Source organism: Colobus angolensis, unplaced genomic scaffold, assembly GCF_000951035.1.
Source record: "Colobus angolensis palliatus isolate OR3802 unplaced genomic scaffold, Cang.pa_1.0 Scaffold445, whole genome shotgun sequence".
Taxonomy (NCBI): Eukaryota; Metazoa; Chordata; class Mammalia; order Primates; family Cercopithecidae; genus Colobus; species Colobus angolensis.
Window position 1 is genome coordinate 1,314,083 of NW_012117877.1, and position 14,519 is coordinate 1,328,601.

The window sequence follows — 14,519 nt, forward strand, 5'->3', positions numbered from 1 at the left end:
AGATGCAGTCAGCCGAGATGGCGCCACTGCACTCCAGCCTGGGCGACAGAGAGAGACTCCATCTCATAAAATAAAATAAAAAAATAAAACCGTACATGTACATGAATTGTATACTTACCAACATATGATTTTGTTTTTATTTTTTTGTGAACAGCCTTTCTCTAGCACTGTTTAGTGATGGTTTATGTGGGTGCACCTTGGCCATTGAATTTAGGGGTGCATGGAGATTTAAGTTTTAGTTCACTGAGGCATGACTCTGAAAGTGTATTAAGTATGTACCCTTACATCAGTTTTAGTAGGGGGGTACAGCAAAGAAATGTGTCACAGTATTTAGTAGGAGTCGTGTTCTCCTAATGCTTCCCATCTTGTGTTGACAAGGCTTTTATGTAGAAAGCGGTTAAGAAACTGTATGGAAGCTTTCTTTGTATGACATGGTGATTTTTAAGCACATAGGTTTAGTTTACCAAATGACAGTAAGTGCTGTGGAGGATCTTGAAGGACCTAGAGAAGAGTGTGTTTATTGGTGTTATGGGGGAAAGGCAGCTTCTCAGTGAATTTGAGGCGGGCCTTGAAGGATTGGGAAGAGCTCTCATGTTTGTATAGCACTGTGGAATAGTATACCTTAGCTTACATACCAGCTCATCAGCTTACTCAATTTTGATGAAACTCTGAAGTAGATTGGTGGTAATCCTGTTAAGTAAGAGACCTGGGTGGGACCCAGTGGTTTAAGTGACTTAACATAGAACACCTTACTTAGTAGTTTGCCAAGTAGATTGCCATCATCTAAAAACCAGTTTTTGGATGCTGAGGGCTAAGTGTATTACCATATGCAAATCAGTGAGGAGAGCTGGCATGGGTAAGGAGAATGAAAGACTGTTGTAGACAGGTAATTTGGACTCCCGCTTCCTGCTGCGTCAGTAGGCGGTGGCCATCCATGAAGAAAGGCTTGTTGCTGGAGCCTTCATCCTGCTGCTTACATTTCTGGGTGGAGGGTTTCATGCAGATTTGGTTTGTGGATAGCTCTTGAATGCAGATTTATTGTTGTTGCCTTATACAGTATCAAAAATCTAGGCACAGGGAAAGTTTATAAGCATTATGACTTAGCAGGTACCAAATAAGTCTTCATCATTGGGTAGGAAAATGATTTCTAAGTAGGAAATACAGTTAGCCCTCAGTTTTTCACTGGAGCTGTCTAGCCTTTGCAAGAGGTGGAAGGCAGCATGGTCAAATACCCGGGTTAATGTGCCAGCACACTCCGATCAGTAATAGAAGCATGGGTAGGAGTCATGAGAGGCCGGGCGCAGTGGCTCACGCCTGTAATCTCACCACTTTGGGAGGCTGAGGCGGGCGGATCACAAGGTCAGGAGATCGAGACCATCCTGGCCAACATGGTGAAACGCCATCTCTACTAAAAACAGAAAAATTATCCGGGCGTGGTGGCACGTGCCTGTCATCCCAGCTACTTGGGAGGCTGAGGCAGGAGAATTGCTTGAACCAGGGAGTTGGAGGTTTCAGTAAGCCGAGATGGCGCCACTGCACTCCAGCCTGCTGACAGAGCAAGACTCCATCTCAAATAAATAAATAAGTAAATACATTAAAGTCACTACGAGACTTGTTAATTTGTGCTGAATTAAGAATCTTACCCGAATACTCTTTTGTTGAAGCAAGAGATAATACCAAGAATTATTGCCAGTTTTTATGCTGCTGCAATCCAGATTGTTTGAAGGGAAGATGTTCATGAAGCCTCTTGGGGAGCTAGTGATGTTTTAGGGCTCACAGAGCATTGTCAGGTAAGCTCTGTACCCTCACCTGTCAGGAGGTAGGTTGTGCAGGTGGAGGAGCCAGGGTATTTCAGAGGATGTCAGCGCATTTTCCGGGGTAAACCAGCTTGTTAGTAGAACAGTCCAAGACTTGGATTTAGATTTTCTGACTCAAAAGTCAAGCTGGCTCATCAGGATAGTTTTAAGATCAGGGTTTAGAGACCTGGCAGACGGAGGGGAAGTCTTGTAACACTCTCCTTCATTGCTCCTATTTGCTGCTTCTCCAGACCATTTATGTAGAATTTCCAGAACATATGATATGGCATTTGATGTTTTTCATCAGGTTGAGCTTTGATTTCTAACTCTTCTTCCTCCTGTTTCAGGCTTATCCAGTCTAACCCAACTTACATAGTACAGTTGGCCCTTTGTATCTGTGGTTCCACAACTTTAGATTCAATCAACCTTGGGTTGAAAATATTTGGAAAATAATTAGATCTTTAGTGAACATGTACAGACTTTTTTCTTGTCATTTCCTAAATAATACAACAACCATTTACCTAGGATTTACATTGTATTAGGTAAGTAATCTGGAGATGATATAAAGTGTATGGATAGATGTGCATAGCTTATATGCAAATACTATACCATTTTGTATAAAGGACTTGAGCATCCTTAAATTTTGGTTTCCATGGAGGATTCTGAACCAATCCCCCACTGACAGCGAGAGACCACTGTATCATTGCCTTTGCTTTCGTATGTATTTCTTTTCTTTATTTTACTTTTGATAACTTTAATATTATTAAAGGTTTACAAGTTCATTTCATTCAGACTCTATCTTAACTGTCCTCCGACCATGTTCAAGTCTACTTTGACGCCATTCTAGGTAGTAACACATAGTTGTTATCATAAAGATGAGGGCATCTTTTCTTAAACCAAAATAAATTCCAGCTAAATCAAATAGTTAAATATAAAAATGCAGCCATAGCACACTAGAAGAAAAGTAAGAATGGCTTTTATGATATTGGTGTGTTCTAATCTTTATCTAAAGGCCAGGAGCATAGGAAGAAAATGCTTTCGTTTGACAACATAAAGACTTAAAGTTCTATACAGCAAAACATTCGTATTAAGCAAGGTTGAAAGACAAGTGGCAAGCTGAGCAAACTCTGATAAAGGGTTAATATTTGTCTCATGCAAGGAAGCACCACCAAAAGACAAAAATGATTAAACAACAACGGAAGAATGGAGAAGGGAAACATAGAGTGGACCAATAAATACATGAAAAGATGTTTAACTAGAGAAAGAATTCAAGTAATGCAAATAAAAATGAGGTCATTTTTTAATCCATTAGATGGATGAAGATTAAAGAAAGGTCAACAAAACCCAATATTGACACTGAGTGGGAAAGCAGGCACCCTCCTAAACTTGCAATAATTGGTACAGCTTTTCTGCTGGGCAGTTTGGCAGCATGCATTGCAACTTAAAATATGCATACACTTTGACCCAGCAGTTTCACGTCTAGGGATTCCTTTTAGAGATCTGTGTGGCGGGTTATTTGATGCAGAGTCGTTAATTGTGTAAAATTAAATGAAACATAAATATTCCCTGGTGTCAATAGTACTTAAACATCTCTATGCTTATATGGTGGAATATTTCAAGGTACTTGTTAATTTATATTGACTGGGATGGTGTCCATGACACATGTTTGAGTAACAAATTTTAGAAAGGCAGGGTATATAACGGAAACCCCTTGGTATTAAAATGTGTCCCTCTCACTGTGGGTTTCTGTGCACATAAGTGAGAACCTGGAATGATGGTGCCCTAAAATCATCAATATGTTACCCATGCTTATCCTTGGATGATGGACTCAGGGTTATTTGGACTTTCTTTTATATTTCTGTATATACATCTGTGTGCATGTGTATGAATTCAAAGTGAGCATATATCATTTTATAAATTGGAAACCTTAAGTGTGAATTTCCAAGAAGGGGAATGTACAGAATGTTGCAGGAATATGTGGTAGGTAGGGAGTTGGGAGCAAGGACCTAAGTAGGATACCCACCAAAGGCATCTCTCCTCCTTTACATGCACTCAAATAGATAGTGCAGAACCCTGTTGCAAAGGAGAGGAAAGCCTTGCCCATGCTTTCGAGGAGAGCCATGACCTTGAGGTAGCTTGAGTGGGTGGCTGTGATCAAATGAACTGGGTGGGGCTGACCCAGTTCTGTTTTTGTAGCTGGTACAGCTGCACCCTTTTTGCATATATCTGCCTCGCTGTCTAAAGCAAGGTCATGCATGGGCTTCCTCTCTTTACCAGTCATTTCCCCTTCTAGTACATTTTGTCCAAGGCATGGTCTGTCTGTAACCTTGTCTCATTGGTGGTCAGGTAGAATTGGGTTGGGTCAGCCTAAATCCAATCTTATAAAACCAAAGACTTTGTTTAGTTAATTCAAATAATCTTAGAAGATACAAGGCTGCTGTTTTTTATATGCTATATGCTTGATTGTAAAGTTCCTGGGATTTTGTTTTTTTTTTTTTGAGACAGGGTCTTGCTCTGTCGCCTGGGCTGGAGTACAGTGGCACGATCTCAGCTTACTGCAGGCTCAACTTTGTTCCTGGGGTTTCTACTTTGTCTTTTTCCATTCTCTATTTCTCAAGGTCATGGACTGTGTGCTTTTAAATTTTTTTCTTGTGATCCTTTTCATTGCTTAATTCAGTAATATAGGTGGCATTTAGTAAGCATTGACAAAATGATGAAATAAATAAGGTCAAGGATGGGCCTCTTTACAGATGACCTTTTTTTTTTCTTTTTCTTTTTTAAAAAAGCAGAACTGGTTCTTCCCAGAGAGAGGAAAGCAGAACTGCTTTGCATTGCTGTAGGGTGTCGGAGGTGCTGCAGGTGGATCCTCCCCTGGGCTAGAAGTAGAGTACCCTCTGTTGCCTCTCTGGCCAGTTTTTGTCCCTTGTAGCAGAGGGACCGCTGTGGATGTGGAGCGGAGCAAAGGTTTTTCCAGCCTTCTTTACTTTTTATATTTTTTGAGATGGAGTCTCACTCTCACACAAACTGGAGTGCAGTGGTGTGATCTCAGCTCACTGCAGCCTGCACCTTGATTACAGGTGCCCGCCATCGTGCCCGGCTAATTTTTAGTAGAGATGGGGTTTCACCATGTTGGCCAGGCTGGTCTTGAACTCCTGACCTTGTAATCCACCTGCCTTGGCCTCTGAAAGTGCTGTGATTACAGGCATGAGCCACCGCACCCGGCCTTTCTTGCCTTCTTTAAAACAGCCCGTGCTGTAGACACTGAGGACACCTTTTTGTTTAGCTGACCCCTGGGCCCTGTTGGTGAAGTCTTTGAGTTTGATATTGAACTGTGGTAAAACTTCCAGAATACCCAGGATATCATGACTTGACCATCACCCTCTAGAATGGAATGTTTTTAGTCATGTTTTCCTGGTTTGTTGAAAGTTTGAGACTTAGGGAAGCCTATGAACAATAAAATCCTGTTTCAATTGTACATGAGCTGGGACAAGTGGGAAAGAGGTCAGCAGGTCTTTCTTCTACTCTGTCACCTTTGGCCTTGTCTTTGAAAGCTGGACTGCTTTGACAGTGCTGCGGCTGCAGTGGCTCCTGACACCAGCTTGAATGAACTTGCAATAATGACATAAATGTGTCATGGTGTGCCATCACTGAAAAAGTACACTTGGCCAGGCTCAGTGGCTCCCGCCTGTAATCCCAGCACATTGGGAGGCCAAGGCAGGCAGATCATGAGGTCAGGAGATCAAGACCATCCTGGCTAACATGGTGAAACCTGGTCTCTACTAAAAATACAAAAAAAAAAAATTAGCCGGGTATGGTGGTGGACGCCTGTAGTCCCAGCTACTCGGGAGGCTGAGGCAGGAGAATGGCGTAACCCAGGAGGTGGAGCTTGCGTTGAGCCGAGATCACACCACTGCATTCCAGCCTGGGCAACAGAGTGAGACTCTGTCTCAAAAAAATATATATATATTTATATATATAGTCACCATATTAAATGATCATGTAGCCTTAAACCGCCTAGATTTTCCAATTAAATTAAACTACTGATTATCTCTTATTATGTGACCAATAAAGTGTGCAGTTGTGGCTTACTTTGCAAGTGGGAATAATATCTACTATTTATCTCAAGATAAGTATTAGTAACATAACCTGGGGAAACCTTTTTATGCACCTTTCCAGAGCAAGGGAGAGGAGGACTCAAGTGTTAGAGGTATGAAGTTTTACCTTTCTAAACTGATTGTGAAGTATTCTAAATATTTGTATGGCTTTGTCTTTATAGACTGAAATCGCCAAGAGATTGAATACGATTTGTGCACAAGTCATCCCATTTCTGTCTCAGGAAGTAAGTAAAACTGTTCAGCTGTTAAAGTGCAATTATGTTGCTTCTCTGTTTGCAAATTAGCTAGTTTTAAGATGTTAATTTTATCACAAGGAACAAGTGTGAAGAACATCTGTTACAGCTGAAGTGTGTAAACCCCCTGCTAGTCTATCCAGCACATCTGAGGGCACACTGTGGAAATGGTGACAATAGCTCAACCTCCAAATTAATTTTTTTTTTCCTCTGGAAAACTGCAAAATGACTATCCAATGTATAGTTTTGCTTTCTTTAAGTAGCATAAGCTTGAGAGCTACTGAAAATTCAGGTGTCCTTTTTATCTTTTAAGTAGAAAGCTGTTCTCATACTGACTTTTAAAAATGGTTCCATCAAGGTAGACTTTACTAGGGAAGCAGGTAGTTCTTTTGTACTTACGTATCAAGGCAGTTGTCTTAATACTGTCCTTGAAGGGGCGGATGATGATAGTCCAAAATACATGAACTTACTGAGTCATATGCATGTGTAAGCTATTTTGTTTAGTTACAAAGTCATAGAAGTTTAATCTTAACATTCTTCGAGGGGGGAAATCTCTTTATATGAGTAATCTATGAAATTGACTCAAGACTATTGTATTTTAGCTTTGCCTTGAAGAGTTTACCTTCCTTTTGGATATAAGCTAGTAAATGCTGTGATGTGTTCTAAGTGTGCACGGGATGAATGCGTCTTCACACAGGGTGGAAAGCTTATTGGCCCGGGAGTTGGAATACTGGGTATCCCGGTTGGCATCTGTTGCTCCATGCTGGATGGTCACCATCTTGTTATTGTTGTAACAGCCTCTTCCAGTAACCTTTGCCTGTCTGATAGGACAGTAGATTTGTCTGCCGTTTGAATGTATTAGTAGTTGTTAGACTTTAGTGATCCAGGGCTCTGTGTTACATTCTCATGCCTCCCAAAGTAAATGTATGGCTTTGTTTTTATTTGTGGTTGGAGTTGGGAGTTGGGAGGTGTGGGGTGAGTTTCCATCTCTGAACTGAGGCTGGAGTCCTTCCTTTGCCTTGTGGAGGGTAAAGAATCAAAAGGCTGTAAAAGAATGAGAGGAATTCCAGGAGTTTCCGAAAATGACTGGGGGGTCAAGGTTGATTGATCAGACAAAGTGATCAACAGATTTAATGTTAAAGTTTTAGGTATTAAAATGGGTATTTTATTTATTTATTTTAAAAATAGAGGTTTCACCATGTTGCCCACGCTGGTCTTGAACTCCTGGGCTCACCCCGTCTTGGCCTCCCAAAGTGCTGGGATTACAGGCATGAGCCACTGCGCCCGGCTGTAAAACGAATATTTTAAAATTGCTGTAAACTTATGGCCAAACTTATCATGGTGAACCTCTTCTGTGAACAAGGACGATCTTCCAAATTCTGTTCTATTTATTTTTTAAGGTCCTATGTTATCATTCTTTATGTCCTTTTTTGTTTTTACCATTCCAAGCCAACATTTACAGCCAGAAGTAGTGACTGGTGTTGTTTAGAAATAAAGGGCACTGCCATTCTCAGTTTTTCCCTGTGTTCTGTGAAAATAATGTGTGGTTGAGAAATTCCACGTTTAAACCCCTGTGCTTCAGCCTGCACTGCACACAGCATTTGACTTTTTGTTGTTAGAATATACAATGAAGTTCTTGGCTGTTGCTAATGCCCTTTCTTCTCCTTGTTTTCAAAGCATCAACAACAGGTGGCCCAGGCTGTCGAACGTGCCAAACAGGTGACCATGGCAGAGTTGAATGCCATCATCGGGGTACGTGGCCTACCAGGTCTACCTCCTACAGTGTGTATAACCAGCTTTCATTTCTTATTAATTTGATGGCTTTATATATATATGTGTGTGTGTGTGTGTGTGTGTAGCTTAACGTTGACCTATTTGATGAGGGTGGGAGGAAGAGACTTGGGGTGTGCTAAGGTATATGGAGGAAGAGGGCTTAGCGTAAGGAAGATGACAGGAGAAGCATTTTAGGAGGGGACAAAAAATAAATCTATTAATTAAAAACATTCTTTTTAAACAGACCGGGGTCTTGGTATTTTGTCTAGTCTGGCCTGGAACTCAAGTGATCCTCCTGCTAGCCTCCTGAGTAGCTGGGTCCGAGGGTGGGCACCCCCTTGCCCGTCCTTAAATCTACTTTTAAGTGGGAAAATAAATGTAGTTCATCCTGTGACGCCTAAACCACCCTTGCTTCATTAGTCTAGTAAAAGCTTTAGGTTAGAATTTTAAATACTTTCCTCACTTCTGTCTTACAATGTGAGATCACAGTGAGGTCAAAATGGGTCTCGGAATTACCGTTTCATTTAGTTATCCTTGCTTTTTGCCTTTTGCTTTCTGGGGTATTCGAACCTACATAACTGTTGGCTCTTGTTCTTTCTTGTGCCGCTTTCATGAATTTTTAAGTGACAAACCAATGAAAAGAGCGCTCTCTTGCTGTGGAAGAAGTGTTAATTGTCTGCCCTAGTGCTCCCTGGCCTTTCACCGGGGTTCTGCTCTCCTCTGTTGAGTTCAGTTAGTGCTCCGTGCTGGCCACTGGTTGTCAATCACAAGTCATTTGCTCTGCATTAATGAATCTGGTGAACCGTGCATTCCATCCCCTGCATGAGTTCATCCCCCGCCCCCCACTGCAGAACCTGGGACGGTTCTCATGTGTTCTTCCCCTTCCAGACTAAGCCAAAGAAGGAGCTGAAACAAGGGACCGTCCTTTCTGATTTTATTCATATGTGAGTGTCTTGAGCAGATTCAAATCACTCATTTATCAATTTATGTTAATTGCTTGTGAGATGATGCCCTGCTGGTCTCTATAGTTCCCTCAGACACTTTGTAATGATAATTAGACATGCTGCTGTACGGATTAAGAGTGCCATAGTCCAATGACGGCCACAGACAATGGAACCAGTTAATCCATCAGAGCTTAAAATTACATCCCAACTGGAGATGGAGAAAAAAACATAAGAGCCAAGGAGGATTAAAGAACGAGCCTCAGCTTGAAAACTCTCCTTTCATCAGTTTCTCAATTGCAGATCTGCAGTTGGGTTGTCTGTGGTAAGCTATTGGCAGTCAATTAGGTGAAATAAACTAGGAGGGTGACCTTCATTTCCTTTTAATAGCTTTTTCCTCCCTGAAATGGGGAGCTTCAGTGGATTTTCAGCTTAAATTTTATTCAAGCTGCTTTATTACACTTGACAGCTTAGCTCTGCATAAACAATTCTCCCTCCTCTTCCCCCCAGATCCAGGCACTGCCTTCCCCCTCCTTCAGTATCACATTTTTGACTGTTACTTAGTGGGCTCTCTAATCACATTCAACAAAAAACACAATTACATCTGCATTTGTCTGCTGCCTTCTGTACCCTTTTCTTGTGTAATGAATTGCTTTATTTCAGAGATCAAATCAAATATTCACTGGTACTTTCGCATGTACTGTGTTTGATTAGCAAAGACTAATAGTGAATTGTACTTGTAACTCAAGCACAGAATTTTTTCACCCAAATGAATGAGGATGGAAAAGCCTGTTTTGATTAAAGGAAAACATATGCAAAGCAGTTCTCAAGTACCCAGTTAAACTTTGTGGAACATGTTTGTTTTCTGATAGACTCTAAATTTCGACATATAATTTCTTGATGGTAAAACTCTGACGTTTACATTCTCAAAGGCACCGCCCAGCTCTCGTGAATCTCCTTCGCACCTACACTTTAGGAAGGAGGAAATCATATTAACCAGATGTTCATAGGTAATACCTAGTTTGAGCTGAATCGGAGAGTAAAAATAGCAGATCTTTTTCGAAGGGCAAATGAATTTCTAATTTTACAAATGGCTTTAGTCCAGGAAAAATGTTGTGGAGGTTATTATAAAGGCAGGTTAGCTGTGGGTGCCTTGGCAACAATAAACCAAAGTGGTAAATCAGGCGCAATGCAAACGAGACTTAACGCCCATTGTGTGTCTTGGGCATACTGGCATGTGCGGTTTTTATCATTGTAATTTTTGGATTAGTATATGAATTTATGTCAGAAGGCTCTTTTCAAGTTTGTAGTGATCAATAATTATCCCGCACCTTAAGTTTCATGCTGTGGCATATGCTTGATTTTTGCTTGAAAGGAATTGTGTGCGTCCTGGAAAATCGAAGTAGCATAAAATTGGGTTGACAATTCAGTGGACCTTTGCACCCCTTCATTGAACATGCAGCGTGTCAACCTGTCTCCCCAGAGGGGAGGAGGTACCGGGAGACTGTCTGTTCCTACAAGCAGCAGCTGCGCGCAGAGTAAATGCAGCCTGGTTTGATAGCAGCTGTCAGTATTGTTCAGGGGCCGACTTAGGGTAAAGAACAATGGGAGAGGCCGCGCTCTTAGTCTGCATCCACTTTCAGGCTAAGAAAAGAAATAGTAATTTAACGGTTTAGACATCTATTACAAGTGTGAAAGATCATGAAAGAGTACCCTTTAAAATGCAAATGAGCCGAAACATTCTCATTCCCTTTAAGGTACAATCAAGGAGCTTGACTGCTTGCTTGACAGGGCTAAAGATATTTCTCTTTATCAAACCTGGAAAAAGTAAATCTTCTCAAGGACATCCACCTTCTAGGTTCTTTCGAGGTGTGTCTTGGGCCTGCGGGCGCTCTTTGAGGAGGCAGAGAGAGGTTATATTTTGTCTGTGCTTGTTGAGTGAATTAGCAGAGTCTCCATTTCTCACCAGCGTAGAAATTGGAGTTCTCCTGTCTGGCAGAAAATACTGAATTTTAATTCTTTCTCACCGTAGCACCTGCCTTCAACTTACATAGAGTATCGGTATTTAAGAAAAATAAGCTTCTTAGATATTTGATACTGGAGAGACTATTGAAATATTTCTGTAGACCCTTTTTTAAACAGCTTTGACAGCGAATCTGGTGACTGGCAGAATAATAACTACGGTCCTACTTTTTGAATTTTGCTTCTTACCAATTCTTTTGCTATCAAATGTGTTGTAGTCTTGTCACAGTGAAAAGGCTAATTTATAGTGCAAAGGTGTACAAAATTTGTACAAGGTTTATTTGGTTTGACACATAGCTCACTTAGGCCTTAGAAAACAAGTCGCATTGTGAGAAGGGAACTTACTCATTTGAGACCTTGAGTTTTTAGATCATGATCATTGTTACACCATAAGCAACATTTTTGTTTGTTTTTTTAAATTTCTATTAAGAATGGTCAAAACAAAATTGGTTATTAAACATTGTAACATCTTATTTGTGGAATGGCTAATGGCTGCCTGAATGCAGGGAGAATTGATTGAAAGACTCTTCAACACCACGTCTCCCCTTTATTATTTGGGGAGTTTGGAACTAAAAGCTCTCTTCTGCCTGCTCTGACAAGTACTGAATAATTGATTTCAGTTGGGATTGGGATTTCAAATAATTAGTGTTCTCTTTACATCACAGATAATCGAGGGATAATACAGAGAGATACATATAGATTTTTTTCAGTTGATGTCCAATTGTAATATAGTGAAATGCACAGCTTGATTTTTGACACCTATGTATACCCGGTAACCCACATTCCACAGTAAGGGAGTGGTTTCCAGAACCCCAGTGGATTCCAGTATTCTTATCAGTTTTTCCCCTTCTCCTAAAGAAAGATAGTTGCTTTTTTTTTTTTTTCTTTCTTTCTTTCTTTTGGCATGTGAAAGAAGAGTTAAAGATGGTTGGGGTTTTTTTTTGGAGACAGAGTTTTACTCTGTAACTCAGGCTGGAGTGCAGTGGCATGATCTCTGCTCACTGCAACCTCTGCCTCCCAGATTCAAGCAATTCTTCTGCCTCAGCCTCCCGAGTAGCTGGGATTACAGGCATGCGCCGCCAAACCCAGCTGATTTTTGTATTTTTATTAGAGACAGGGTTTCACCATGTTGGCCAGGCTGGTCTTGAACTCCCAAACTCAGGTGATCCACCTGCCTCAGCCTCCTAAAGTGTTGGGATTACAGGTATGGGCCACTGTACCTGGCCATAAAGATGGTTGTTTTTTTAACTGAAAAGTTAAAAAAGAATCAGTCAATTACATTTTAAAAAATATTAATAGTAAACAATGGCACAGTTGTATGTTTTATTTCTACCACCTGTTGTTCCATTTCATGATGTTTTTGGTAATTCACGTAAGAATATTTACATTGTGTTGCCTTGGACAAAGCATGGGCCTTGGGATCAGATGGACTTGGGGAGAATGCTTAGCTGCCGTCTTATTAGCTTTATGACCTCATATAGTCAGTTAACTTCTACAATGTCCCCCATCCGTACATGGTAATACCGTTTCTACCTTCCCTGCTTTTGTGGGGATAAGACCCTGGCTGGCAGTCTTCAGTGAACATGGGATCCTGACCCCTTGAACTGCAGTTTTGGCTGCCTGGTTTTCCTAAGTGCTTGTAGCAGATCTGTAGTAGGTCCAGTTGGTCAAGCCCTGGTCGGGGGTGGTTGTGCCAAGCATCAGTTCACCCCTTTGTCTTCTTTAGTGGTTACAGGGATGTGGGTGTTTGAGATTGGACTCAGCCAGATGCTCTGCTCCTGCCATTCAGTTGTTGTGCATGAATGACAGGGACACAATAGTGAAAAAGGACGGCCATTTAGCTTTTGATGTACAAACTTAGAAGTTCAAAACCACAAGAAAAAAGTTAAGTTTGGGGAACAGATGGAGACAGAATTGAGAGCAAAAATGGGAAGACATCATTGACTTCCTTACCTAACATGAAGAAGAAGGCAGACAGTGCCATTGTTGACACAGAGGTTTTAGGAATCGTTCTGATAAAGGTGGGAGGGTAGAGAGTTCGAAGAGATGGCCAGATGACCAGTGGGGATTGTCCTTCCCTTCCACAAAATGACAGGTTTCTATTTGTGGCCTCAAAGCTGACAGTTGGGTACAACACAATTTGAGCAGTTTCCCATGGTAATGCCTGTGAACTTGAGGAGATCAAGAAATTTGGATTTGTTTACATATAACCTATGTACAAGAGAGAGAAGAAAAAAAGAAATTTGGGTTTAAGCAACCTGATTTTTCTTTCTTACTTACTTGGATGTAGTCTGACTTATTTTTCATGAACATAACCTTGGTCAAGGCATATGGGGCTTATATGGGAATCTGTTTATTGATCAGATTTCTATGTTCCTCCTCTATAGGCAAATCTCTGATTCTGTATATTTTAAAACAACTTAGTATAAAATTAAAAATAAGTCTAGGGTATTTTGTGATGTCTGACTAGATGTTTTCGTGTAGGGGATGGCTGTGAATCCAAACTCCTAAAACATTTGTAGAAGGAGCCTGTCTGTCCCTAAGAGATTGAGTTGTAGACCTAAAGGGCCCTCCACTGTTGCATGAGATGATTGGTTTAAGGATTAGTAAAATGTTGGATTATTTTTCTCCTTTGGCTATAGCTGTCAGCTATCTATGGGATTGTAGTGTGTGAAGTTTAAGAGGATGAGGTTAGCCTCTTATTCTTATGAGTATGCGGTTAATCCCTGGAAAGCCATCAATAACCCAGCCGTAAGTTTCTTTATAAAACAAATTCTCCCTAGGAGAATAATGCATAGCCTGCTACCGAGAGAAGACTAAATAGCTACAACAAACATGGATCTTCTAGCTCTACTAACTCGTATTTAGTGACATACTCTCTACTTAAATTACAACAATCTAGGCCTTTTATTAAATTTCCAAAGGGAAAGAGCAATATTGCAAAGAAGTCTTCGCAGCCCATTTCTCCTTTGGTTAAGTTTGTCTGTTTTTACTGAGGGCGCAACTAGGCGCCTGACAAATGCAGAACTTTTCCTCAGTGTCCGGATTATCGTCATCATGCTTTGTAGTTATTAGAAAAGTGTTGAAGCATTTACTTTTTAATTTCCCCACGTATTTCTTTCCTTTTAAAAAATTTTTTTAATTTAATTTTAAGTTTCGGGATACATGTACAGGATGTGCAGGTTTGTTACGTAGGTAAACGTGCAGTGATTGCTGCGCCTGTCAACCCACCCACATAGTTTCCTGTGATTTTTACTTGATTCCCTGGAATAAAGCATTATATATTCTTCTTTTTTCCAGAAGGAGGAAAAAAGCTTCAGAATAGAAAATAGAGTACCCCATTATAGAAATTACAGCTGTGTATTTTTAAATTTTTAATTTTTGTGGGTACATACTATCTGTATATATTTATGAGATACAGGAGATATTTTGATGCAGGCATACAGTGTTTATAAGCACATCATAAAGAATGGGGTATCTATCCCCTGAAGCGGTTATCTTTTTTTTTTTTTTTGAGACGGAGTTTTGCTCTTGTTGCCCAGGCTAGAGTGCAATGGCATGATCTCGGCTCACTGCAACCTCTGCCTCCCAGGTTCAAGTGATTCTCCTGCCTCAGCCTCCCGAGTAGCTGGGATTACA

At 40.8% G+C, this 14,519-nt stretch overlaps 1 protein-coding gene across 11 annotated transcripts in view; it reads left to right on the forward strand.

Moving 5' to 3' along the window:
• The window catches only part of TLE1 (transducin-like enhancer of split 1 (E(sp1) homolog, Drosophila)), a 105,739-nt gene that overhangs the window by 28,422 nt on the left and 62,798 nt on the right, over window positions 1-14,519 (forward strand). For 8 of the 11 annotated variants that reach the window (XM_011957519.1, XM_011957521.1, XM_011957523.1 and 5 more), the window contains exons 5-6: window positions 6,073-6,135; window positions 7,822-7,896. In XM_011957519.1, the coding sequence (XP_011812909.1) occupies window positions 6,073-6,135; window positions 7,822-7,896 (138 nt within the window). Of the gene's footprint in view, window positions 1-6,072; window positions 6,136-7,821; window positions 7,927-14,519 lie in introns of all 11 variants that reach the window. The other 3 variants (XM_011957516.1, XM_011957517.1, XM_011957525.1) reach the window with 2 other exon arrangements.